Genomic DNA, 24,477 nt, shown 5'->3' with positions numbered 1-24,477 from the left:
TTCACCCCCACCCCCTATTTTAGGTGGTCTTTAATTTGTTTTAGGGATGTACTGTGGTTTGCAGTGTAGTGTCTTGCACATCTTTCACTGGATTTATTTCTACATATTTGACATTGTGTGATGTTAATGTAAGTGATACTTTGCATTTCATTTTTTAAATGTTTGTCACAGGCTTATTGAAATGACCTTTTATATACATAGCCATGTTGAAATGCTTAATGACAGTTTAATATATTTTTATAATCTTTATATATATATTCCTTATGTGTATACATATATTTATTTTTTTTAATTTTTTTCTCCCCTTATTCTGAATAGCACCTTCAATACAATATTGAATAGAAGTGGTGATAGTAGACATACTTACTCTCAATCTCAAAATAAAAGCATAAACTTTCAATATTCTCCAATAAGAATAATATTTACTATATATTTTTTAGCTCTAAAAAATGACTGAAGAAGTTCCCTTCTATTCCCAGTGTGCTGAGAGTTTTCTTCTTTCAAAAACACAAAGGGAAGATGCCTGGTTGGCTCAGTCTGTTAAGCATCTGCCTTCGACTCTGGTCATGATCCCAGAGTCCTGTGATTGTGTCCTGCGTCAGGCTCCTTGCTCAGTGGGGAGCCTGCTCCCCCCTTTCCCTCTGCCCCTCCCCTGCTTGTGCTCTGTCTCTCTGACAAATAAATAAATAAAAATCTTTAAAAACACAAGTGGGTTTTGAATTTTTTTAAAAGATTGTATTTATTTGACAGAGAGCAAGAGAGAGAGCATGAGAAGGGAGAAGGTCAGAGGGAGAAGCAGACTCCCCTCAGAGCTGGAAGCCCGATGTGGGACTTGATCCTGGGACTCCAAGATCATGACCTGAGCCGAAAACAGTTGCATAACCAACTGAGCCTCCCAGGTGCCCCTGGGTTTTGAATTTTATCCACTGCCTTTTTTTGCATCTATGTATAATTTTTCTCTTTTCATCTATGAGATATATGCCATTGATTGAATTTAATAAAATCTACTTGGTGATATATTATCTTTTTATTTTTATTTATTTTTTTTAAAGATTTATTTATTTATTTATTTATTTGACAGACAGAGATCACAAGTAGGCAGAGAGAGGAGGAAGCAAGCTCCCTGCTGAGCAGAGAGCCCCATGTAGGAATCGATCCCTAGGACCCAGGGATCATGACCTGGGCCGAAGGCAGAGGCTTTAACCCACTGAGCCACCCAGGTGCCCCTATTATCTTTTTAATATATCATCATATTGTATTTATAAAATACATATATTTGTGTGTATTTGGAATTTTTGAATCTATGTTCATAAAAAATTGCCTGTAATTTTCTTTCTATTATTCTTGTTATACTTTATATCACAGTTGTGTGGACTTGTTAAAATGAAGAGATTAAATAAGATTAGTGTTCTTATTCCTAAAATATGTGAAAGAATTTGCCAGTAAAACCATCTGACCCTGGAGACTTCTTTTTGTGGGGAGTTTTTAAAAAGTTTTTTTAAGTTATTTTTTTCAATATTGTTTAATTATTTAATATTTCAATTATTTTTATTATTTTAAATTATTATTTCAAATGTTTTTTAAATTAATTATTGTTATTATTTATAATAGATAAAGGACCATTCAGATTTTATATTTTTTCTTGGTATCAGTTTCGTAAGTATATTTTTTAACAACTGTTCATTCCATCCCATTTTTCAAATTTACTGGGGAAAAACATTTATGTCATCTTAATACTTTCTAATAACAATGGAGTCTGTAGTGTTGTATACTTTTCTGCTTCTGTTATTGTTTATCTGTGTGGTTTTTTCTTCTTGTTTTCTTGATCAGTCTCACTGGAGTTCTATTAAATCTATTCATCTTTTATTTTTATTTTGTATCTGTGCCTATTTTATTAATTTCTACTTTTCAAAAATTTCTTTCCCTAAACTTTATTTGGCTTGATTTGCTATTCTTTCTCTATCTTCCCAAGCTGACTTAGATCATAGATGTTAAGCTTTTTTCTTTGTTAACGTATGCATTTAATACTTCAATTTTACTATAATCATTTATTTTAGCTACAAAGTATTGATATTTGTACCTTTATTAATATTCAGTTTTAAATTTTTCTAATTTTGTTAGAATTTTTTTGACCTATGAGTTATTTAGATGTATATTTTTGAATTTTCAAGTAGTTGGTAATTTTGTAGTTTTTTTTTCTCTGTTATTAATAAGTCTAGCTTAATTTCACTGTGGTAAGAAAATATGCTCTGCAGTTTTCAACCTTTGAAGTCTGTTGAGGCTTCCTTGATCTTAAGTATAGTCAATTTGGAAAATGGTCCATGTGCCCTTGAAAAGAATCTGAATTCTGTCATTGTTGGACGCATTCATGTTAGTATGTCAATTATGTCAATTCTGGCAGTTGTGTTTAAATTATTCTTGTTGAAGTTTTGTTCTGCTTGTTCTCTCAGCTATTGAGAGGTATGTTAAAGTCTTTCATTATGACTGTGAATTTGTCTATTTTTCTTTTAATTCTGTCAATTTTTGCTTTATACACACACACATACACACACAGTTATTGGATTTTAAAATTGTTATGTGTTCTTCATTGTTTGATTTCTTTATTAGTCTATCACCTTAATCTTAGCAGTGGTTCTTTCCTTTAAGTCTGTTTTCTCTGATGCTAGTATAGCCACACCACAATATTTTGATAAATATTTGCACAATATACCTCTTTCTATAAACTGTTCTGTGTTTTTATATTTAAGGTTGCTTTTGTGAGCAGTATATAATTTTTGACCCAACCTGATAGTCTTTTAATTGACATATTGTCCATTTACATTTAATATAATTATGCTATATTTGTATTTTTGTCATCTTACGATGTCTTCTATATATTACCACTTATTGTTTCTTTTTCTCTCCTTTCTTGTTTATATTTTAAATTTTTATTTGATTCTTTTCTTTCTAGTAGCTTACTACTTATAAAGTTGTCAGTATACATTACTTTACTATTCTTTTGGTGAAGACCATAGCAATTATAACATACATCCTTGCCTTAGTATAATGAAACTTATTTTAATGAAAGTCACTACTTTTACCACTTTCCCAGTAATGCTAGGACCTTAAATACTTTAATTCCATTTACCCCCTTATGTCTTTCACCTTATTTTTGTCATAAAATTATATTCTACATAATTTTAAACTCCACAATATATTTAGTATCATTTTATAGAGTTAATGTTGGCTTATATATAGTTACAGAATTACTTTTCATAGTGTTCTTTGTTCCTCCCTGCATTCCTTCTTTCTGCCTGGGATCAATTTTCTTCAAGTGGAAGAATTCCCTCTTAGGATTGTTTTTAGTGCTATCCTGCTGGCAATGACTTCTCTCAATTTTTGCTTGTCTAAAAATGTCTTTATTTGGGGCACCTGGGTGGCTCAGTCATTAAGTGGCTGCCTTTGGCTCAGGTCATGATCCCAGGGTCCTGGGATCAAGCCCCACATCAGGGTCCCTGTTGGGTCCGTAATCAAAGGAGCAAGACTGATACAAAGCGAAGGTCAAGCAAAGCTTTATTTCACACCAAGCATTGAGAATCAAACTGACCCGCCAGGGCCGTCTCTTGCAAAGAGGCGACCTCTCTCTGCCTCACAGACTAGCTTTTAAGGGCAAAGGCCATGTGGTTGGGCCTGGCCACGCATAGGTGGCCAATGAGATTGTAACACACAGAGAAAGCTAGCCTATCACCTTGGTCAGAATTGGCACCCAAAAGGGGCCCAGAGGGTGGGGCCCATACTCCTTGGTAGCTAGGGAGACCATATGCGCCCCCCCACTGATTGGGTACCTCCACCTGGCCTGACCCACCCTTGTATTTGGGCTTTGTTACCTGGGACTGGTTTCCGGGGCTTGTTTTTAAGTAAGTCCCCTACTGTTTTTAAGTAAAAACAGTTTAAGTTTTACTGTATAAACAACAAAATCACTGTTTAACCAGATGGAATCGCTCTGACTAAATAGGCCCTTACAGTCCCTGCTTGATGGGAAGCCTGCTTCTCCCTCTTCCACTTCCGCTGCTTGTGTTCCCTCTCTTGCTGTCTCTCACTCTGTCAAATAAATAAATAAAATCTTAAAAAAGAAAGTCTTTATTTCACATTTATTGAAGGAACTTTTCTGGCATAGAAATCTAAAGATGTGCTGCATCATGTTAATAGTCATATTAATAGTTGTAAAGATGGTTACAAAATTTATTGAGCTCCAAATAATTTTCATAATTTATAATATTTATATTGATCTTGGTGTTTTTAAGTCATGATCAGGGAATTTCTCCTAACATTCCCCTTCTTTCTAGTATTCTGTAATGAAAATAGTCCAGAATTTGGAAGGAAAAATACCTTTGACCTTGATCAAGCCATTTAACTTTTTAAAGCCAGTTTCCTCTGTATAAAATGGGAAAAATAGAGTGGCTGCATGTCACTGTGAACTTTTGAGGTTCTGTTGGGTTATGTATGGAAGTGCTTTACAATATGTAAAGTACCAATTAGCTGGAATTTTTTAGTGTCGTTATTTACTGAAACAAAAACATCTCTTTGTATTCAGTATATATCCAGAATTCTCTTACCAGTGCACATTTTTATAAAACCCACAAAATGGTTAAAATTATAGTATTCATGTATATATTTATTTATACATGCACTGCCTTTTATAAGAATGTAGGACAGTGTTAAAAGTTACATAAAACAGAACTTACCCAAGTTTGGTTGTAAATTTATTTCTGATTTTTCAAGCAACGAACATGAAAAAGGAGACCTGGCTGGTTACACAATTCATAATACTCATAATATTAAAAATAATTCATTAATTTAGTAGAAGTACTATTCTTTCTTAGTATACGGAGTTCAGGCAGCAATTTCCCGCTTACTTTTCTTAGTGATGCTGAGTTATTTAAAAGATTATTCTGCTGGTTTAGAGGTTACTGATTTGCATGGTTAATCCAAATCTGTGTCGGACTGATCTAGAATTTTAATATTCTGCTTCATACGTTCAAAGGGAGAATTATACATTTTAATGTGAGCTACAAGTAGCTGCTTTTCCACCCTACTTGCAAATGGATTCTATTCAGAAAAGTAATAAAGAATGCCAGTTTCCTTTTCAAAATGCTTGGATACACATTTGAGGGAGGGTTAGGCTTATAAATTAAAATTTTATTTTGCATATCTAGTATTAACAAAACCACCTTAGAAAGATATTTAGCTGTGTTTTATTTTTCCTTCATAGAGGTTCCTTACTACATTGATCAAATGTTTATTTGCCTTCCTGTGTGCAGACATATTCCTGTTGTTTTGTTTCTCTTCTGACAAAGAAGTGGTCATTCAAACTTATATTTTGTAGGGTCTTTTTTTTTTCATTTTTCCCTCTTTATTTATTAAATGTGTATTTAAATGAAAAAAAAAGTATAGAACTGAAGCTTTTAAACAATCAAAGGGTATGTTAGTGTCTCATAAGCAATGCCATGACACATCTGAAGTTTTGTATGGTGATCAGATTTAAAATAGGACATTTGTTCCTTATTTAAATTCTTTGACTTTGTCTTTAGGTCTCTGGCATGCATTTTATATGAGATGTGCTGCATGAATCATGCATTCACTGGCTCCAATTTCTTGTCCATTGTTTTAAAAATCGTTGAAGGTGACACGCCTTCTCTCCCCAAGAGATATCCAAGAGAACTGAATGCTATCATGGAAAGGTATGGAAATAAATATATTGCCACAGAAGCAATTTTAAATTGTACTTCTATCTTAGTTCATTTGAAAAATAATTTTCTTCTTAAACATTACAGCATGTTGAACAAGAGTCCTTCACTGAGACCATCTGCGATGGAAATTTTAAAAATCCCTTACATTGATGAACAACTACAGGTATTTAAAATGAAAGGGGTACTGGGAAACATGTATTAGCATTTATATACATTCGAGAACTTGAAGATAGGCTGAGGGAATAAGATGCATTAAGAATCAGTCAGAAAGGAGAGAAAAAGATTTTTTTTTAAAAGCTGAAGGAAATTATTAGTCAGACAATCTCTTTGCAAAAGCTGGTATGTGAACTCCCATTCCCCAAAGCCCCAGATATGAGAAATTAGGGTTGTAATTTTCTGCCTAAACTCAACATCTGCCCTTAGAGCTTTTTGGTTTACAAATCTTACCTCAATACTTTGTAAATGTATCCCTGCTAGGACAAGAATGTATCACTAATAAGGTAAAATCTGGGGTTTTCATGGAGTCTTTATTATTCCCCTCTGTAAAGTTTCTCAGGCGAGGTAAACATAACGCCAGGCAAGGTGGGCGCAAGGCAAGATTTATTAAAGGCGAAGTTTCGGGGCTCAGGAGAAGGGAGTCAGGAAAGTCGCGCAGGGAGGAGGTGGGCACCCTCGGGCGAGGTTCCTCAACTCCGGAAAGGGGAGTGGGGGAAGTCGCACTGGGAGGGAGTTGGCGGGGATCTTTTATAAGGCCAAGGCATCGCATGGACTCACATCCATATTTGGTGATCAGAAGGTATGGGGTGAGGGCTCCTGATAATACTCCTGTTTCCTGCATAGGTATCCGGTTACCTATGGAGATGTGACCTGGGCATACACCCTTTTGGCGGGAGAGTCTAGGGTTAAGGAAGGGGATGGGGCGGGACTGGAAGATGGCAGACCCGGTGGTCATTTCTGTTGTTCCTTTTGCATTTCCGGAACCGCTGACCCAACACCCTCCTTTCTTATATATCTTAATCATACTTTCATCGATTAGGTAAGTTTGTTTTCCTGTAGATTAGAAATTTTGGTGCGAAGAATCTACCTCTTGTGGTAAGAAAAAAGCAAAGGGTACTTCTTGGAGGGTTTGTTTGTTTTTAGGCTTTTACAATTACCTCAGGCAAATTTCCTTGAATTTTATGGCAGTTTTAAGTAGACCCATAAAGCAGTCCTTCACCTTCAAAGATGGTCACACATTTTCTCTGCATCCAGTTCGAAGCTGGCAGGAAACAAGGATGCTGACTTGGTGTGTCTTCATCAGTGGAGTGCTGAGCACAGTACTGAAGGTGCTGAAAGGAAAGGAACAGCTATGGCTCCTGTCCTTTTGCAGCTTGGCTGCTAGTAAGAAGATCCAGTACCCAAGAAAGACTAATTACACATTATCAGGAGCACTAGGCAGGATGCTATAAAATAAGGGAAGGGAATAATGTCTTTGGTGGTCAAAGAAAGAGTAGGTAACCAGTGAGATAGTGGGAAGCAGTCAGACTCGTAAGGAGCCTGCGAGAGGGTTGGAACCACAGAGAATTAGCTGGGACAAAGGCCTGAATCAGGTTATGTTTCTAGATGGAGACAAAGAGGGGAGGGGTCTTAGGCAAGAATGTGCCCTCTGGAGAAGCGCCTGAGGAAGTGGGGGGTAATAAACAGGACAGGAAGGAAAGTGCCAAAAGTCCCCTTGGTGTGTAACTTTCACTATGCAAAGCCAGCTCCACTAGCCCAAGGGCAGGCCTTTGAAAAGACACATAGGTGCTAACTGTTGGGATCAAAAGCACATTAAGTGGGCTGTGAGCAGACCAAAAAAAAAGTTAAAAGGAATCCAAGGAGATCTGCTGGGACTAGGATGATGCAAGTGAGGCATTTTCCCTGGGGCACAATTAGAGTGGACACCAAAAACTCAGTAATCAGGATAAATAACATTTTAGTGCAATGTTTAAAAAATCCAAATTAATGCTAAAAATCCCTGGTAACAAAATATCAAAGGTTCACAGGCAACATCCAACAGGGCTAGGATTAGGGTGATGGAAGTGAGGTAGTAGACTGGTACAGGTTCAGGGTTGGATCCTGTCTTTATTTTTGTTTTCTGTCTTTATTTAAACTTTTATTTTCTTTTTTTTAATCAGTTAGCAGTTAGTTTCAGGTGTACATTAAGGCAATTCACCAATTGTATGTGTTATGCCCCCCCCCCCCCAAATGGGTCCGTGATTAAAGGAGCCAGGAGACTGATATGAAGCGAAGGTCAAGCAAAGCCTTATTTCCAGCCAAGCATCAAGAATCAAACTGACTGGCCAGGGCCGCATCTCTTACAGAGAGGGCGACCCTTCTCTGTTTCACAGACTAGCTTTTAAGGGCAAAGGCAATGCGGTTGGGCCTGGCCACGCATAGGTGGCCAATGAAACTGTAACACATGGAGAAAGCTGCACAGTCATGCTAGGTGACCAACTGAATTACAATTTACCCTAGTAGACATTTGAACCAGCCTATCACCTTGGTCAGAATTGGCGCCCAAAAGGTGCCCAAAGGGCGGGGCCCATACTCCTTGGTAACTAGGGAGACAGTATGTGCCTCCCCACTGATCGGATGTCTCCACCTCGCCTGACCCACCCTTGTATTTGAGATTTGTTACCTGGGGCTGGTTTCCGGGACTTGTTTTTAAGTACGTCCCCTGGGGGAAGGGGAGCAGGGATAGTTTAAGGGTTAAACAACATTATTGTTTTAACCTTGATGGAAGCCTCTGGCTAAATAGGTCCTTACAGTATGCAGGAAGCAGTGCTCCTTAAGTGCAGTCTTAATTCCCTTCCCCTATTTCACCCATCCCCTCACCCGCCTGGCAATCTTCAGTTTGTTCTCTGTATTTGAGTCTGTTTTTGTTTTTTTATTTTTTGTTTTTCTGTCTCTTTTTTCATTTGTCCATTTGTTTTGTTTCTTAAATTCCACATATGAGTGAGATTGCATGGTATTTGTCTTCCTCTCACTGACTTTTTTCACCTAGCTTTATACCCTCTAGAGTCATCCATGTTATTGCAAGTGGCAAGATTTAAACATTTCATGTTGTATTCTCCATGGCTTTTTGGTATTCATTTTTATTTTTTATAATATTGCATTAAAAAATGACTTCCCTTGGTTACTGAGTCTTTTGGTGCCCTTTCAGTTTTGCACCTGAGGTGAGTGTCTCGCTTGTCTCAGCCTAGTCCTGGTCCTGGGAGTGGGGACACTGTCCAGAACCCAAAGAAGCAAACTGAGGAGATCTTGTTTGTTCTTGGAGCTGAGGGAGAGGCCTGCCTGTGGTGGGTAGCAGGGAGTGAGAGAATAGGTAGTGAGTGCCAGATGAAGCTGGAGCCTGACAACCACTGCCCCCCCAAGACTTTGCAGCATAAGCTATCTTATTTATCAAAGAAAAGTAGTTACCAGTGGGTTTTGTTTTCAAACTCCCAGGTGTGGTCAATAACACTGCACATCAGAAAAGGCCCCCGGTAGTCGGCTGCCCTTTCATCCCTGAATTGGAGTATTTAAAGTACGTCAGCGTTGTTCTTTTTTTCCAGCACCTGATGTGTAGATACTCGGAAATGACTCTGGAAGACAAGAATTTGAATTGTCAGAAGGAGGCTGCTCAGATAATTAATGCCATGTAAGTAAATTGCTTTGTTTTTAAAAAGCCCATTGAGCATAATGTTAAATGCATTTGTCTTTAAAAATCTATTAGTGCTAAGCTGACTGCACAGAGTATCCTAGAATTCACAGAAATCTTGCCAAGAAATTAAGGAGCTTCAGTAACTTGGCATTCCAAAGCCCCTTTGCCCCAGGTGGTAGCAAATTGAGATTATAAAAGTTTTAAACAACTGCACAGCTTACAGATCTGCAGGGTAGCTCTGCAGTTGCCTTGTAAGTATGTAGAGAAATTAATATCTCAAACATTTAGTTATGCTAGTGAGCCTTCCATATTAAGCATAAATGGTTTTCACATGTTGTTTGTTTAACAGGAACTGGCAGAGTATCTATTGAGAAGACAACACTGTGAAGTCCTAGGACAATAGAAAATAAGCCAAAATTTACTTCCCTGAGATATACATATGAACTAGAAAATGTCTTTTTCATAAACATAATTATTTCTTGACGTAACGTCTCTCTCCTACCTTAATCAAAATTTCTGTGCTATACCATACAAGAGCATAGAGTACTCAGTGACTTCAGAACAGCCATGTATAGCTGTGCGGGCTGTGGACTGCACAACTCAAGGGGTTATATAAAGACCAAATCTATAATTTGCTGAGGAACTCTCTATGTCATTTTATAAAGACCCCATGAGAATGGCAGCCCCTCCCCAGAGCTGTGCAAGGCAGTAGGTGAGAACAATAGCTCTCTTTAGCCTAATCAAGACCAAATAACACAAATGTGCTTCTCTGACACTCAGTCCAGCGCTTTCTCAGGTGCACTGTATTTGTTTTCCAATTTCACATTCAAACAGAAGAAACTGGTTCATCAAAGATACTCAGTCTTCATTTAATGCATGCTCTCCATTTAAAATACCCTGCACGTCAGGGGCTAATGTTTGAGGCATGCTCCTATCACCTAATTTCTTTAGGTTGCTAATTATTCTTTCAAGAATGCTTGGAATTCTGATTTTGTTTTATTTTAAACTGAGGTGTGAAAGTAGGAAAATACCAGGCTAATTTTAACTACCGTTTTGTACTGCAGATGTGATACTGATTACCTGACAGTGCTTACAATTAAAATGTGCTAGAGGCTGATCCTTTGTATGGTCTTCCACATTATGAAATATTGATTTCAAATTGTCACTTTTTTTCTCAATCTATGACTATGTTTCAAGGAGCTGTGTTTGCTTTTACAAAACAAGAGATGTATATTCCAGAAAATCGTATCTCCCCTGGAGTCTGTGGACGGTTTTCCAGAGGGATGAGAGCTGCATACAAATGTTCATTACTGTTACACAATTAATACAAAATTAAAAAGATTAGAGTGGGAATGAAACGAAAGAGCGACCTCTCCTAGGATTCTGTAATGAGGGAGCTGAGTGCAAAAGAGATTCTGCAGTATCGGGCCCTAACCGAGTCAGGCACAGAAACAAATGTCATTGAGAATATGATTGCAGACGTTTCAACACACGAGTAATGTAAGCAAGTTTCTTTAACTGAAGAAAGAAGCTCCTAAATAACAATTTTAACTAACATTTTGTGGGGTGCTTGGCTCTTATAAGCATTTTACATGAAATAACTCATTTAAATTCACAAAACCCCTATGAATTAGGTACTATTATTATCTATTATTATTATTATTTTAATAATCATAGGGAGGTTAAATAACTTGCACAAGGGCATATACATGTAACATGGGAGCTAGGAATCAAACCCAGAGAATGTTATTAACCTGTGTGATAACCACTGTGCCATGCTTACCTGCTGTAGGAAGCATAGAATATACAACATATTCAACAAAATTTAACTATTACAATACTACCATTTGGGTTACTTTGATGTATCAAACACTGTACATACATCGTTTCATATAATACTAAATCTTATTCTTTACAGATGAGAAACTGGAGCTTCAGAGAGATTCAGTAACTTGCCCAAGGCTACAGAGCTAACGAGGGGGTAGAGATGGGGTTCAAACCCTGCCTGATTCCAAAGATTAAATCCTATCCACAGGGTTGAATTAGCACCAGTACATTTACTCTTTGATGGCCAAGATTCTAATTTGTCTTACATTATAAAAACCAGTCATAGGCCATGAAATAGCAGAAATTTAGAAAGTACTTAATTTGTTTTTAAACAAAAGTCTAATTTGAAAAATATTACCAATTAACCATAGTCCTGGTTGGCTCATTACCCACCCTGAGTTTATTAGTTTTTGCCTGGCCTGTCTCGAGATGCTTTCCCCATCAGTAGTGTAATGATACTTCTGTAAAATATTTGTTTAATTTTTCTGAGCGTGTTTGGAATGAGTTGCATGTGGGGGATCTTTATTATTTATAGGCAAAAAAAGATCCACCTGCAGACTCTGCAGGCGCTGTCTGAAGTGCAGAAAATGACACCAAGAGAAAGGATGCGGCTGAGGAAGCTCCAGGCAGCTGATGAGAAGGCCCGGAAGCTGAAGTAAGCTGCCCTTCCTTGGGGTACCCTGTGCTCTGGCCACTTCCCAGGGCTCCAAAGGAATTGACTGAAGAAAAGCCAAAGCCAAACAGGAAAGCAAAATGCACATAGGCATTATATATTTCTTTGTTTCTTCACTTACTTGTCCCCTCAAAAGATGGTTCTTCAGCCATAGATAGTTACCGTTTGCCAGCCATTATTATTGCCAGGCTTTCGGTCTTGTGTGCAAAGAAAGACTGAATGTCAGGGAGGTTACTAATGATGAAAATATAGAGTCAGCCGCCAAATAAGCCTTGTTGCTGCTGACACGTCCTAAATATACCCCGGTGAGAGGGTGAAAAGAGCGGCTTCACTCTGTGTCCTCGCTCCCCAGATATTTGCTGTACCCCCTCTGCCAGGAGACCTAACGGGTGTATGGGGAGAAGAATGTACCGCAGGCAATTGTTGGCTTTAGAAAGCAGTCCAGACACAGCTCTGCTCCGTCAAGTGAAGCCATTTGAAAACCTATGCTCTGGGCAACCCTGCTGGTGGACAATATCGCTGCTAATTCAAGTATTTACAGGAAAAGGGGGAGATTCCAAAAAGCCCTAGACTCCCAGTTTCTCAAAGATTTTTCCGTTGGTAAGATATCCAGTCTCCTAATTTTTCTCCTTTCTCAGCCAACTTTTTGGTAGCTTAGAAGCCCCAGCTAAGAGCTAAGGAGACAGAAAAGACCTGAAACTCAAATCTGTTCATTTTGTGACCTTGGTAACATATCCGAAAAAGGCTTTGGAGGTATTCTTGCACTTACAGTGCGTATCATTTGGAACCAAGTGAGAATCTGTGAGACTACTTCTTTCCCCTTAACACATGCTTTCTTTAATCAGTGTGGAAAAAGATTTCTGTCGAAGTGCACCATGGGCGGTTGTGTGCTGGTAAATGTTTAACAACCACCACCTCTGGGGTTGTGGGGCTGGGAGGTGTAAATATTCCTGCAGTGGCCAATTTCAAGCTACCAATGTGGTATCATCAAATGTTCAGTTGGAAGATACATACACAATCTGCTGTTAGGAACCAGTACAAGCTGGTTTCTGCAAACCACTGCACCACTGAGTGTGGGTTTGACTGAGAAAATATATTTACATAAATTGCTTGAGTCATTGTATCAATTAACAGTCCTGGATCTATTTCTAAGGCTTTAGGAATAGCAGTATTTCTAGGGTACCATGTCTCTTGTCATTGTTTGAGGCTAAAAGGAAAATTAAATCTCTGATAGGAACAGATCAAAAAGGCAATTTAATAATGTACATGCACATCACAAATTATGTTTCATTTTAAAACGTTTTTATACACAAAGTCATAGATCTTCCACATGACATTCAGTATGTTTCTTATTTAAAGTCAATGGTTATAAATAAAGTTTGGTCTTAATTTTATGAATGAGTTGCATGGAATTGTTTTAAATCATTTTTTTCTAAAATTTGAGCACAGTCATGTGTTTTAGCTAGAAAACGACTCTATTGTCAGAAGGGATGTAATGTACCCACTTTATAAACAAAAATTAACTAGCAGGGCTCTTCAGTGACTTTTCAAACTAGATTTAAATTAGCACACCAGTAATCACAAGAACTGAAATCTTTCTTCCAGTTTAGTAACAGGTCTATAACATTTACCTCTTCTATACTAGATGAAACAAAATATGCTGGAGAAAAATTCCCCTTCCCAGTGGCTCTCAAGTTCTTTGCATAAATTCTAGGAAATCTAACTTTCTTCTCCTTGCTTGCGGGCTTATTCATCCTGAGATGAATTATCCAGTGATTGAGTTATTAATTAATTGAGTTATTATTAATCATCCAGTGATTGAGTTATTAATACATGTGGGGCATGGTCTGGGTGTTGGGAACAAACAGCCCTGCCATCACAGAGAAAGCACAGGGGTCCAGACTGCCTTCTTTTGCCACGGAGTCCCACAGATCCTCATGAGGAATCTGACATGATAAGAATTCTGTGTTTTTAATATGTGTGAATCCCTAGTTTAATCACCTGATTGAAACTGGGACTTTTTTTTCTGGAATGTTCAGGGACCCCTGCCTCAAAGGAATGTTATCCCCAGAAATTAGAAACTGAGAAGTACAGACAAGCTAATATTTTGTTTTATAAAACCTAAATAACTTTATTCTTGAAGTTGCCATATGGCAAATGTGTGTATATCTAATTTTGAATTTCAGCGATGCATTTTAGGGATTCTAAGGATGGAGAAGGAGCCAGAGCATCATTGTGTGTGCTTTAAAAGAGAATCCAGTGGGTGCTATGCTGCATTTACCCTGATGAGGGAGAGACTCATTGGCCTGGCTTCTCAACACCCCAGTTTGCCTGTTGAGGCAGGGAATCACACTTACCTGCATAATATAGTTGTGGCTTTAGCAAATGCAGCTGTTTTTCTACACTCACTCTAAATTTGCAGAAAGCTTGCAGAAGAAAAATATGAAGAAAAACGAATGCAGGAGTTGAGATCTGGGAACTCGGAGCGGCTAGCTGTTGGTTTACTCCATGTAAGTGCTCTCTTGTTTTAAATGTTACATCAAACCTTTAAATGCTTCAGATTCATCACATTCATGTGGCCAGTTGGGTAGGAGAAGGGACAGAGCGGGGAAAAAGAGCATCCAGATCAACTTTGCCCGATTCCGGGTGGAGGTACTGGGGTTCATTTTAGCATATAGGCCAAGAGTGAGTGATGACACTAATTTAGAGCAGCTGTATTTAGAGATGGATCAATAGATTCATCCAAAACATCAAGTACCTACTGTGTACAAGAAAACTCAATCAGCATTGAATGAACATTTGATGAGTAAAATTATGACTTTGCAGAGCAAATGTGTGTATATCTAAATTTGAATTTCAACTATGATATTTTTGCATCACCTCTTAATCCCTTGTTCTCTTTCCATCTTATTTTTTATTCTTTCCCTTTTTTTTTTCTGTCTCCCATCTATATCATTATGCATTGTGTTTAATAACCCCTTTTAAACTCTGAATAATTACTTTAGATGTTCAATAATAAGTAAGGTTGCAGAGTCACGTGAAATGGACCATGAATCATATCCTCAGCATCACAAGCCCCTGAATAGCAAATAGCATTTTCTCTAATGGTTAAAGACATCTTATGGGCCTTAGTGTAGGCTCTGATACTTAAGGAAATATTTCTTCAGGATCGTATCTGGACAATAGACATCAACCCCAACTTCCTAGCTCTTCTGGTAAAAGCAACATGGGAAGGAGTCGTTTTTATGGATAACTTTATGTCTCAAATTCTGGTTGTTCATTCACTGGAGATCTCTGCATCTGAGGGAGATTCTTTTTCTTTGGCGGGAAGAACCAAACCCCCTGTGTCTGTGGGGCTGATCTCTGCAGTCTGGGGACACTCATTCTGCTGTGGCTCAGTGATCAGAGAGGCTCAAACCCTGGGGCATTTCAGGGGCCCCCAGCAAAGCTCATTGTCAACTAGGCAGAGCTTAGGGTCACTTGTTCCTCTGCCCCTAACTGAGAGGTAATCCACATTTCTCAATTATTTAGTGGTTGAGTGTTGTCGATTTCTGAAAACCCAAAGTTGGACCAGGTGCAGGGGTTCCACCTTCTCTGACCTTAGGAGTATCTCTTTCTTGGACCCTTTAGCAGATAATGTGAAGACAGTGGTGACATGTGCTCAGTCCCACTTGCCCCCCTCTCTGCTTATCTCCCATGCCGTTAAGTAAAGCCAGCTGTGGGATCTGTTGTGGGTCCCAGAGACATGGAAGATGAGATCATTCCCACTCATAGAACCTGGTGAAGGAGATGCTTGGCTCTTGCAGATGGTATCTTCTCGCTGGTTCAGTATTGCAGACAGGGTTGCTCAGCAACGTACCGCCCCCCCCCCCCCACGCCAGCCTCCCAGGTATCTTGCCCTATTTTATGCAATTATATCAGCCACTTCCATCTGGCCCCTCGTTAGCATCCCACCTTCTCACTTTCAGATGTCACTTTCTCTTTAGGAAAATCCTTTTTGACCTCACGGGTCCACAATCAACTGGCTGTTCTCCAAATTCTTATGGCTTACAGCAATGCTTCTCAAAATTCAAAATTCACCAGATCACCTATTGGTTTTGTTAAAAGGCAGATTCTGATTTGGTTGGTCTGGGGTGGGGCTTGGGATGCTGAATTTTTAACAAGCTCCCTGGTGATTCTGAAGCTGCTCATCCGGGACCAGGCTCTGATTAATAATGGACAGAAATTGAGGCTCTTGAAAGCCATTCACCTTCAGAAGAAGGAAGACTGGGAAAAGCCACCGATTAACAGACTTTCTTATAGACTCGTTAGGAAAAAAGCTTTTCATGGGAACAGAAGTAAAAGAAAAGTGACCTGGGGCTTTCTTGTTCGCCCCAGGAGGAGAATGAAAAGAGAGGCTAGGCAGGGAAGAAAGACAGTTAATCATATTCACAGGCACAGAGTGGGGCAGGTTTAATGATATTCAAAGAACAAAGGAGAAAGCGGGAAGCTGAACACTTTGCAGAGGGACTGAAGGGTTTTAAACATCTTAAGAAAAGGCATCACTGAGCTGGTAAAGAGGAAATAAAACGTAAGAAAGAAATTGGATTAATCAGATGCAAGAAACTAAAGAAAAACGTGAAGAGGAGAAAAGGAAGAAAGAGGATAAGGCTCCTGTCTCTGCTTGTATATGAATTTATGATTTCATTTCTTTCCAATTTCACTGGGGCTCTGTTCTCTGTTCCTTCTTCCTTCTCTCTTGCCAGCTGATGCAAAAGTGCTTTATATTTCAGAAGCAGTCATATGAGATAAAATCAGAGTTAGGGGAGAAAATGGGCTGGCTCTGTCATTTCTTAAACATGTTATAAAAATTATTTGAGGCATTTAGGAGAACGACTTGTTTTCTTTCCCAGACCCTAACAAGGCCTTTTATTTTGGCAGGCATTTTCTGCTTGGCTGAATTTGGGCTTTGAAATCTGGATGCATAATTGAAGGTGGAATCATGTTAGGCATCATTTCTTTAAAGGATGGTAGCTTAAAAACAACTGGATTCCATAATACACGCAATAAGCCTGGTCTTTCTTTTATCCTGCGGCACTTACAGTTGTGATGGTGCCAAAACTGGATTTCTGTGAGAAGTGTGTAACTGATCAGGTCTCCATATACGAAATAGTAAAGAGGATCAAAGATCAGAGCAAATCCTTTCTAAGAGAAGCAATTATAACAATTCTATCTGTTCTCTTCAAAGAGAACCTCAACAAATCAAAGTCAATTGACAGTCCAAATTCTTATTTCCTAGTAATTTCTGAAGTAGAAGTGAAAACACACTTCATACAATCTCTCTTCTTTGTTCTTAAAGTTGCCTGTGTGCCATTGGTGATCCTTTGAAATTCGAAACCAATTTCACCTCCTACAGCAATTATACAGTACAAAAACTGGATGTCCTAAAAATATTTGATGAATGTATTTTCACAAATGCTGTGCCACAGAGTGGCATGGCTTTGTTTCACTTATTCATTAAGATGAGTTTGAGCTTTTCCTTCTGTTTTTAATAAGAAGACACTCTTGGACTTGTTCTCCATGAAAGCCACTTATCAAGGAAAATAGGTCAGTTTGGCATTAACTCTAGGTTGCAAACACACACACATACAACAGAAAAAAAAAAGAAGAAGAAAAAGCAAAATGATCTATTGAAATACCTACTGATATATTTGAGAAATTTAACTTTTACTTTTTTTTTGAAGTGTGAGTTCTTTCATGTGGCCTCTTAGATCTCTTTCATTAGGAAACTGGAATTCACAGAAACATAGCACTGTTAAAACTAGATGAAAACTTGGAAGTCATCCAAGCCAACAGCTCCACTTCTGAGATGAGGAGCCTGAGCAGGACTGGACTAGGGGGAGGTGGGTGTGAGACCCTGGCTGCAGAACTGCAGGGGTAATTGTTCTTAGCAGCTGATCACTCCTGCTCTTACATGAGCCGGAAAATGTGTACTTCCTTCATTGTGCACCTGGGCATTCCTCCTGCTTCACCCTGGTTAGTCATGGCCCTGAAACTGGTGCCATGGAAGGTTAAGGTCACCTGCTGAGTTGGTTCAAGGCTGCTTCTCTTCTCTGAAGCTACCTTTCTGAAATTTGAAAGTGATATCATGTTTAAGGGAGAGGATTTGACAGACTTTTATTTCCAAATAGTCTTCTAAACAATATTGTTTCATTTGTGGTAATGCTGTCTCCTTCTATCAGTTTCTCACAAATTGTTAATTACCTTCTCAAGGAATTTGATGACTTGACTTCAGAGAACCTGTCTGAGTCTCAGCCCATTCCTTCCGTGGACCTTGGCCCACTTGAGTCAAGTACAGAAGACACCATAGCTGACCTTGGAGATCATGGTACGAGTTTGTGTCAGTATTTGGAAGAGTTGGCACATGGGTTAGCATGGCTGACCCTCTAGTAGGCCTGGCTGGCCTCTGAGAAAAGCCTTGGATGGATGTAACCACCTTCCATCAGTCTGCCAGAGTTGAGCTAGGACCAGGATAAAAAGGAGAGAAGCCAAGGGATTTGTCTGTCCTCTTCTATCTTCTTTGTAATAGATGAAGATGAGTTAGAAACTCACACCACGTGAGAAACTTCTTCTACATGAGTTAAACAATATCATCATTAACTGACTCTGGAATAGTGTAGGACTGTGAATGCCCTGAAGTACTGTTTCCCTCTTCTAGAAGTGATTTCCCTGGCCTTCATAAATTTAAAGTGAATAAATGAAGTTAGGTTTTGGAAAATCAACTATGTGGGTGTGCAATCATTGCCAGAAGAAAAGTGCTCAGAGCTGTGACCCAAATGGGAGAGAGATAACATAGCTTAATTGTTAAAAACATGAATTTTGGAGTCCAAAGCTGCCCCCATCAGGGAAGCTGCTGACAACTTCATCTTTATAGATCTCAGTTTCCTTACCCATGAAACAAGAATAATACCTCCTTTGGGGTTGTTGTGAAAAGCAAATGAGAGTAGTCATGTGATGTGCTCTTGCCTCGGTGCCCAACACACAGTAAGAGCCGAAGAAAGGGAAACAGTTTTTGACCCTGGGAGGGAGGCTTATGACCATGGGGGCCATCTCAGTCCTGTACCACCCTCCCCAGTGTCTAGGACAAAGTGCCAGGAATAGTGTAGTCACTCAATAAATATTTCTTGAATGAATAAATGATATGTTAGTCTGGCACTCTGAGAAGCAGATGTGAAGATGGGAATAAAATGCAAGGATATTTTTAGGGAGAATGTCTCCATAAAACATTAGGAAGGGAGGTGAAAAAGGCTGAACCATCAGACCATGATTCAAGTTATGTTCCAAATGAAAAGAGAGAGGGTTGGTGGATGTGTACTAGTCTGCTAGACAGACAGGCAACCAAGACATCAACAAAGTCAGCCATCAGGGATTTGCTTTAGTATTCCTACTGTACTTTGGCAGTGATAGTAGCCTCTGAGAGAATACAGGGATGGATTCCAGACCACAGCCCTGGGGTCACTGGCCAGTTATGCTCCTTGTAGTGGGAGGTCTTTGAGGTATGTCCTCATGGCTGCACAATGGTGTAACAACTCTCCTGTGCAGTAGTTGAGTTCTCTTTCCAAACGAGAGGGAAGGTGGTGAAATTTGGATTGACTGGTCATCTCAGTCCAAATTTACATTTGATGTCTTCCTGACAGAGCTTTTAGAACTTGTGCTTCCTCCTTCACCTGTAAGGGAACTAGCACCTGAAGCTCTCTAGGTTGGCATTTGCCAACCTGTTGTGGAAGCCATCTGGTAACAGGTGTTATTGACAAACATGTATATCAGGTGGATTTGCATCTTAGAGCCTTTTTAGATATTTCTTTAATATACTGGTAATTTCCAAAGGTAAAATTGGAAGAACAAAAATATCCCATGGGCCTTTCTTTCCAAAAATATAAAACTGAGAGTTACGCTGTTGGGGAGCTCTTGATATGGATGGCTTGTGCTTTGCTGTAAGTCAGAGCCATCACTATGTATAAAGAGGAAGCCCAGAATAGGGTACTGTGTTGGTGGTCTAGGATCAAGAAGTCTGGGCCCAGCCTCTGGGTCTCAAGGAAAAAACGTACTTACTCCTCATTTCATAGATGAGAAACCAAAGACATTATGTAATTTGCTCAAGAACTCAAAAGTGTCTGCTTTCTAGAGCAGCACCCTTTCCATTTTCCCCAGAGTGTATGTATTGGAGGTGGTGGATAGAAGCAATAGATTCTCGAGAGGCAGACAAATGAGGTTGGACCTTTAAAAGGCACAGTCTTTGTGTGACTCTATACTAATTTTTGTGAACTGTAGTAGTTAGATTTCTCCTAAGCTAGGCCTGACCACAGGTTGCACCAGCTACCAGGAGGCTCACGTCGATGTCCTCCTTTGTCTTTTGTTAAGGATGTTTCAATATGGTAGACCAGGTATTGATTTACCAGCCAAACTGGAAGTGGTCAGATCTACTCCTCTGACTACCTTATTTTGCTATAAGGAAACAGTACTTAGGTCTCCCATAATAAGGTGTCTGATCCAAAAAACACATTGTAGTTTTAGTCAGGCCAAATGCCTTGTAAAATACACTGAACATTCTCCTTATTTTTTCCTTCCTATAAATTCATATTTTTCTAAATTGAAAAGGGAGATTTAAAACTATGAAAACATAACCTTTGGGTTGATGATTGATTGGAATTTTAGGCCACTATAAGATTATTAGTGAACATATAGCTTAATCATGAAATTTTGAGATTCGAGACTGATTTGTTGATGAATTCTGAAGTGGCTATTTTCCCCCATTCTCTTTGCCTTTTAGAGGATTTGACTCCAAACTTTCAGCACCCAGATGAAGTTTTTATTTACTTTTCATCTAGCATGTGTATGTAAAATAAAATTACACAGTCTTTTTTTGAAGCTTCTATACCAAATGTTTAATCAGTCTTTGATGTTGAATTGGAAAATTCCCTCTGAGGTGTGAGGAGTTAGTTGCAGAGAAAGAAAACAGAGTAAGATGTTATTTACATTTGATATGCATTTCGTTGACTATCACTGATTTAATCTAGCCAAAGTCATGGATAACCATTATAATTAAATGAGAAAACAGAACTGGAACATTATAGAAATTATCCCTACCTAACCCCTTACATGTAATACTGATGATTTCTTGCACATTCATTCCTGCCAGGAATTTCATTGCATTTAGCCTTATTTTCAGCAGCTCCCAGTTGAGTTGAGAATAGGGTTTCTTGCAAAGCTGGAGTAGCTTGAGGCTCAGCAGCATGGTGTAGACAGAGCATGGCTCTCAACCCACCTGCTCAGATGCTAAGGCTTTACTGGAGCAGGCCTTGGCTGCCCGCCCATGGTCTGACCAGTTGTCAGTTAAGTACCCTTTCAGCTACTCCTTGAACAAGTCCTGAACCCCTTCCCTGTGCTCAGAGAAAGCTCTGACCTCGCCCTGCGTGGGGGGGCTTGTCCTTTGTCTGCCCATAAGAAGTCCACATGCCTTTTGCGGTTGTAGGCTACTCTCTAACTTATAGATGTCATCTCTTCCCTTTAAATATCTAAGTGGAAATACAATATTTGAACTCTGTTAGACAATATGTATTTTTATTGTTTTCATTTTAAAAATGAAAACACTTACTGACTCTGCAATTCTACCTCTAGATAATTACCTAAGAGAAATAAAAGCATGTCTCCAAGAAGATCTGTTCACAAATGTTCTTAGCAGTTTTATTTGTAGTACCAAAAATTAGAAATAGTGTCAACCAATAGATGAATGGGTAAACAAACTTATAGTTTATCCATGCAACGTAATACTTCTTGGCAATGAGAAGAAACAAACTATCAATACATACAGCTATATGGATGAATATCAAAAATATTGTGCTGAATGAGAGAAGCCACAAACAAAGGAGTTCATATTGAATGATTGCATTTCTGTGAAGTTCTAGAACCAGGAGCACTTATCTGTAGTGATCGCAACGAGGCCAGTAGTTGTCTGGGAACTGGGAATTGACTCAAAGGGCACAAGGGAATCTTATGCGGTGATGGAAAAATTCAATATCTTGATTGTGGTGGAGGTTTACCCTGATGAATATATTTATCAAAACTCACTGAACTCTATGCTTTATGTGAGTGCGTTTTATTGTCTACCAATTATATCTCAATAAAGTTGATAAATAAAAAGAACATTGCTAAGATAGCCAGAAAAAAAAGGAAAGGAAAAAAATGCATTAAGAGTAATGCCTCAGTCTGTGCATTAGCTAATAAATGAACAAGAGAGACTCTGGTGAGGTCAAGAAGATAGAAGGCAACTAGGAAGATCTCTAGTATTACTTGGGACACAAAGTCCTTAGTCCAGATGGTGATCATGGAGTTTTCCTCTAATGTTAACTGAGCAATATGCCTTCCACAAGGAATGTTAACAGAGTTTTGGGGACTTCAGAGGAAAACTGGCTTGAAGATGAGGGGCTGGGATCCCTTATCTCCTCTCTTCGATCTTCATAGTTGGAGGTGTCACACTGGTATGGCAGGAACCCATACCAGCAAGTCTCACAGGACTTTGTGTCCTCTGAAAGCAGTCCAAACATCCTACAACAAAAAGTAACAGCCCGGACTCCAAAACCAAGCCCAGAGAAGCTGCTAGAAGCTGCCTGGCTTGTTAGTTCACAAAAAAGACCAAGTGCTGGGGCGGGGGGTCCGGGGAGGCAGTCACTTCTATGTTCCTAGATGTCCCACCACTCCCAGAGCTTTAAATGCCTTAAAGACTTCATTTACAAATATAAATTGATGGTGATCTATTTCAGATTTGTCACACATTCCACTGAGTTACATTTGCGTTGCATGGTAGTGTTTCCACCTGACTCTTGTATTTCCACCCAGGAATAAGGTCTCCTGCAGACACTCTAATTTCCTCAGCTTTAGAGGATAATTAAAATGAATCTAATATTGAGTAAAGATGTGCTGATTCTCTACCCTGAGGCATTATTTAATCATTTAGACTGTTCCTTCCTTATGACAAGCTGGGTAGGTGCCTCTAACTGAAATGTAAAGGATTGTATCCGATTTGAAAACTTGAAGTGATTGCATACTGACACCTGCCCTGCCGGCCACTTCACTATTGTGTCCTAAACAGACAGGAGAGAAATAAGAGGAAAATCAGTCCCCAAGAACATCAGTTACTCATAGAGCAAATCAGCACCTGTGGACACCTCAAACTAATTTTTCTCTCTTGTAAAAGCTGAATGTGATTCCCTGGTCCATCCCTTAGCCCAGTATAAATTATACAGTAGTTATTGCACTGAAGGTGCTGTCGGTAGGCCAGAGAGCATGCTCCAGTGGCCTTGCTGGGCCTGTCGTGGGTCATGTTGGGAATGAATCAATTAAGCAGAAAATTAAATAAGCACCAATCATGGCTTTAAGGTCAGATAGACTACGAAATATAATAGACTAAACCTTCCTGTACTATGTGCTTCAGACAGCAATTTGGACATAACATATGATGGTTTTTCTTTGGCTGACGAAATTTTTTTCCATGCCTGCAAGTTTCACAGCTGTGCTTGGGGCTCCCGCACCCACTACCAAGAGAACATCATTCTGACGCCCAAAGGAAGTTAAGCTGTCACAGAAAACTAATAGAGCTGTAGCGGATAGCATTTGCTTCCAGTCAAATCACCATCTTTGAGTCATATGCTAATTTTTTGGAAAGAATTGAAATATTTTCCTGGGGTATTTGTATAGGCCAGGCTTTAATTTAGATATTTGTGATAGGAATTTAAAATAGTGTCTTCTCTGATCTTCATCAAGGGGCTGGTTTTGTGCCAGTGCGGGCCACGGCAGTATCAGCCACCTCCTGTGTCCCCTTGTCTGAGTCTTTCATTTTGGGAAGTGAAATAGCACATCTCCCAAACAAACAAAAAACCTTTGTGGCAAGGAACTGTGGCAGCAGTACCTAATACCTTCTGTCATTCATGACTAACATCATTTTCGACTGCCTTCTCTTCTTCCCTCGCTTCAAAAAAATTCAAAATAGAAAAATAGGAAGCCTACAAAAGGGTTCGGAGTGACTGTCATGTTTCATAGTAGCCTGTCTGTGTGCGAGCAGTAAAATGAATCTGACTTCTTCTAAATAAGTCCATTTTCCCACACCTGTCTGCAGAAAGTGATGTTTGTGACATTGCCAACATTTGCAGCTCACCAGTTAGACTTATCTCTGAGATTGTAGGGAGAGTTCTTTATAAACTCATTATTCTGCGTGTTGGTATCCCCATGTGAGAATACATTTTAGGAATGTGTAGTATAACTCTACATACCTAGCTTCCCAGCTATCCGTGTATTTCCTGCTTACCCACTGGCCTGTCCCAGTTTGTTTTCCTGGCCATGGCTCTTTTAAATTATTAATAGGAGTTCTTACTCTTAGATATTAGCCAGCTCAGTACAAGTTTGTAGATGAGTTTAAGATGCCTGCAGGCTTTCACTGCATTTTGTACCTGGGCATTTGGGGCTGTAGAGAGAACAAAGTGACTTTACCCTTTTTATATCTCAGATTCATTTTTCTCTTGTGAGTCTAGGGAAAGTGAACAAACCCAACC

General features: G+C 39.1%; 1 protein-coding gene across 6 annotated transcripts in view; it reads left to right on the top strand.

Moving 5' to 3' along the window:
• NEK11 (NIMA related kinase 11) overlaps positions 1 to 24,477 on the top strand; it is a 241,161-nt gene that overhangs the window by 89,241 nt on the left and 127,443 nt on the right. For all 6 annotated transcript variants that reach the window (XM_032869712.1, XM_032869713.1, XM_032869714.1 and 3 more), the window contains 6 exons: positions 5,571 to 5,720; positions 5,814 to 5,892; positions 9,305 to 9,390; positions 11,756 to 11,875; positions 14,316 to 14,403; positions 18,146 to 18,260. In XM_032869712.1, the coding sequence (XP_032725603.1) occupies positions 5,571 to 5,720; positions 5,814 to 5,892; positions 9,305 to 9,390; positions 11,756 to 11,875; positions 14,316 to 14,403; positions 18,146 to 18,260 (638 nt within the window). The remainder of the gene's footprint in view (positions 1 to 5,570; positions 5,721 to 5,813; positions 5,893 to 9,304; positions 9,391 to 11,755; positions 11,876 to 14,315; positions 14,404 to 18,145; positions 18,261 to 24,477) is intronic.

This window comes from Lontra canadensis, unplaced genomic scaffold, assembly GCF_010015895.1.
Source record: "Lontra canadensis isolate GAN:19392208 unplaced genomic scaffold, GSC_riverotter_1.0 scaffold38, whole genome shotgun sequence".
NCBI classification, from domain to species: Eukaryota; Metazoa; Chordata; class Mammalia; order Carnivora; family Mustelidae; genus Lontra; species Lontra canadensis.
Note: the sequence above shows the minus strand (reverse complement) of the source record. Positions and strands in the feature narration are given on the sequence as shown.